The 3,640-nt window shown below is 30.4% G+C and overlaps 1 protein-coding gene across 1 annotated transcript; it reads right to left on the reverse strand.

The window, feature by feature from the left end:
• Window positions 1–645: 645 nt before the first annotated feature.
• Window positions 646–3,360, reverse strand: LOC105208907 (DDB1- and CUL4-associated factor 7). The gene is made up of 6 exons (XM_011179000.3): window positions 2,890–3,360; window positions 2,175–2,367; window positions 2,026–2,111; window positions 1,580–1,953; window positions 1,316–1,497; window positions 646–1,243 (listed from the first exon to the last, which is right to left on the reverse strand). Exons 2-6 carry the CDS (start codon window positions 2,363–2,365, stop codon window positions 1,045–1,047), a joined length of 1,032 nt encoding a protein of 343 aa, XP_011177302.1. The 5' UTR covers window positions 2,366–2,367; window positions 2,890–3,360; the 3' UTR covers window positions 646–1,044.
• Window positions 3,361–3,640: the final 280 nt, after the last annotated feature.

The following is a 3,640-nucleotide window of genomic DNA, read 5'->3' on the forward strand; positions in this document are numbered from 1 at the left end:
AAAGAAAAATTTTTGATTAAAAAAATTAAAATTAAATGAAAAATTTAAAAAAATTAAAAGAAAAAATTAAAAAAAAAAAATAAAAAAGTATATAAATAAAAAAATATAAATAGAAAAGAATATATATGTATAAAAAAAGTTGAAATAAACAATTTTAAATAAAAAAATATTAATAGAAGGAGTTTAAAAAAAAAAATTTTAACACAAAAGAAATTTTGTTTACAAAAAACAAACATTTTTTTAATTAAAAAATTTTTAAATAATTAAAAAAAAATTTGAAATAATTAAAAAAAAATTTAAATAATTAAAAAAAATTTTATTTAATTTATAAGAATTTTAAATAATCTTCTTTTTAATTTTTAATATTTTTTTTTTAATTATTTAAAATTTGTTTGATTAAAAATATGTTTGTTTTATGTAAAAAAATTTCTTTTGTGTTAAAATTTTTTTTAATTTAAACTTCTTTTATTAATATTCTTTTATTTAAAAAAAATGTCTTTTGTGTTAAAAATTTTTTTTATTTATATTTTTTTTATTTAAAATAAAAAATTAGAAAAATAAAAAAAAAAATTAATAAACATAAAAAAAAAACAAAAAAAAATTAATAAAAGCATTGAATTTTTGTAAAATAAAAACAGTAACCAATTTTTATTTGTTTTTTGTATTTTTCTTTCGCTAAGCTTAATTTAAACTTAAAAGTTATATGTTATGTGTATTAGTAACTAAAGCAAATAAATACAGGCAATTACATATTTGAATAAAATGAACAATATACAACACTGCAACACACGCTTAAATTTCAATAAACGCTAATAAACTTCGCAAACCTAGCTGCAAAGCTTGTACATATGTTGTTGTGTGTTTACATTTGTGGCTTTAGTGTCAAACTCAAAAAAAAAAAAATAGAATAAGTAACTATACTTGTAATTATCGTCAGATGCGCTACAGTAAATATGCTGTTGTTGTTGTTTTTGTTGAAATTATGATGAGACGTTGCAATATGTATGTGCGCATGCGTATAATCGTAGTTAACGTACGCCTCTTCTAGACACGCAGTATTTCACATGCTTTCTTATAGCAAATCGCTATCCAATCGGGCTGTGTCGCGCCCCATTGTATTTGATTCACTTCGCCTTCGGCGGCTGTGTAAGCTAATATCGGATCTTCAATTGCCCGCGGCATTTGTTGAATATCCCAGATCAGTGCTTGGTGATCATCACCGGCAGTGCATATGTGACAGGAACTAAGAAAGAGCAAGACAATAATAGTTTATTATAAACAATTGCTTCACTTATTTTAAATTCAAATGAATTACCTGTGCGGCGCCCACGCAATACCGTTAACGCACGCTCTATGATTGCTCAGTCTTGCAACTGGTGTACAAGGAACACGAACATCTAAAATAATAACCTCACATGAATCCATCGCTACTGTGGCCAAATAATTTGGATCCTGTTTATTCCAGGCTAAACGCAGTAAAGCCGTATGTGTTGGATCCTAACATCAAAAACAAAAACAATTAATTCATATATTTCTATATTGAATTATTTCAATTGAATTATATTTCACACACTCCTACCTCGTAAATAATCGTCGAATGTTCTAAATGTCGCAAATCGAACATTCGTACAGAGCCATCGGCGCCCACCGATGCGAACATGTCACGTCCGCCGCCGGCGCGGGAAAAGGCTATGTCGTAGACCTCTTTGTCGTGCGCAATCAACTGTGTTTTCACATGTCCGGATACGTAGACTCGTCCATGGGGCTGCCCTGTTTCCAGGCCCCAGATTGTGCACGTCGTATCGATGGATGAGGTACCAACTAAATTCGGGTCTACTTCATTCCAGTCAAAAGATGTCAGCGGTGCGCAGAAATCACTATTTTTGTTGTTATTCAATATACATTCGAGTCGTGTGACGGGTTCACCAGCACGCCATACACGCAAATAGTCGCCTGTAATTTGGAAAATGTAATAATTTTTTATTAAAAATATTATTATTTGACATAATTTTTGTTGTGTTTTACCGCTGGTCGCTAGTAAGTCAGGATAGATTCCCTTAGAATCTGGTATCCACATAATTTTCGTCGTGGGGTAAGGATGGTCGAAAGTGCTGAAAAATTATTAGGAAATTTATTATTCGATATGAAACCAAATGCATTAACTTTCCAATTACCTCTTAGCACTGAATTCGCTGGTTTCTTCATCGAGGCTGATAATTTGCACCTTGTTGTTGTACTCCTCTATAAAACTACCTAATGCTAAACGAAATCGTTTGTCGGGACGCACACTCCAGTTCATTGAATATAGCGGCCATGGCGCTAAGTACTTGTAGATCTCTTTTCTTTTGCTGGCGGTTGATGACATAACTACAAATGCACATAAAATTTATGAGTCTCAGAAATATGCATTGATAATAATTTTAATATTTTACAAAATCCAGACAGAAATATTATTTTTAAAAGTATTGGTTTACTAGTATGCACATAAATAACCAAATTTGGTTTGTCATGCTTGCCAAAAAAGCTAAACACTATCAGTATATGGCAAATTTAAGAATTTATTTGCTTAATATAACAGGTCGCACTATTATTCCAGATTTACGTATACCAATAAGGATATATTCTTCAACATATTCCACTAAAATTTTTTTACTTTAGAAATTATTGTTTGGCAGCATTTGCATGTGGCAAAGAACTTTCCGCGGTCAATGGCACTTAGTGCGTCAATAAATCAACAAAAAAGTAAAAATAATATAAATGACTTTCAATTGCTACATATGCAAGCAATATTTACCTAACACCACTTATATTTAATATGGCATGTACATATGTGCAAGCATATGTGCCTAGTTGTAAATAAGGAAGTACTCGATACGTTTGTAGACTTACCTTAGCCTTTTGTTTATATACTGGTATATATGTGAAACGTATTAATTGTGAAAAATCGAAGAGATTCTTAAAATTAACACAATCTAAACAAAACAAATCTTGAAAATATGAAAACGCAAAATCAACGAAATCACTCAGCTAAAAACGACCGATGCACACTAAAAACCCGGTCTCCGGTAATATTTTCACACCATTTTAGCTTTGTTCCTTAATTTGGCTGCCGTCTGATCTGACGCCCGTACGCTTTGCTTACACGTTCCGATTATGGGAAAAATGCGTTTGGTCTTGCTTGCAGCAAGATTATTCAACTGTATGTACTGCGGAAATTGCAACACTTTATATTTGAATCATTGATTCACTTTTGAAAAACACTCGAACGTTGAAATAAACTGTTTTAACTTCGTAGTAGCAAAATTAATCCGTCTTCGCAGACGACAAAAAAGTGTATATAACAACGCGCTATTCTGACACTTTCTTTACTTATGTACAACTTGAGCGAGTGTTTGTATGGCGCTGCCATATCGCGTGGAATAGTGAATCGCTGTGGTCAAGGTAAAGAGTAGAACAACAATAATATTTTGTATTAAAATGATTTATTCAATAAATATAATTAATAAAACATAAAAAATAGCAAAAACAGTATAAATATATATAAAATGTATGTTCTTTTTATTATAAAAAATAATGATTTAATGCAACGTTTCTGATAGTTCTTTTAACAGCAAGCACTTTTAAAATACAACCTTGCTTT

Source organism: Zeugodacus cucurbitae, chromosome 5 (assembly GCF_028554725.1).
Source record: "Zeugodacus cucurbitae isolate PBARC_wt_2022May chromosome 5, idZeuCucr1.2, whole genome shotgun sequence".
NCBI classification, from domain to species: Eukaryota; Metazoa; Arthropoda; class Insecta; order Diptera; family Tephritidae; genus Zeugodacus; species Zeugodacus cucurbitae.

Excerpts from the sequence above, each read along its gene's own strand:
- LOC105208907 (XM_011179000.3), bottom strand. The coding sequence starts at position 2,365 with ATGTCATCAACCGCCAGCAAAAGAAAAGAGATCTACAAGTACTTAGCG. Across the intron at positions 1,954-2,025 it reads TGACTTACTAGCGACCAGCG|GCGACTATTTGCGTGTATGG; the intron begins GTAAAACACAAC and ends TCCAAATTACAG. Across the intron at positions 1,244-1,315 it reads ATTGCGTGGGCGCCGCACAG|TTCCTGTCACATATGCACTG; the intron begins GTAATTCATTTG and ends GCTCTTTCTTAG.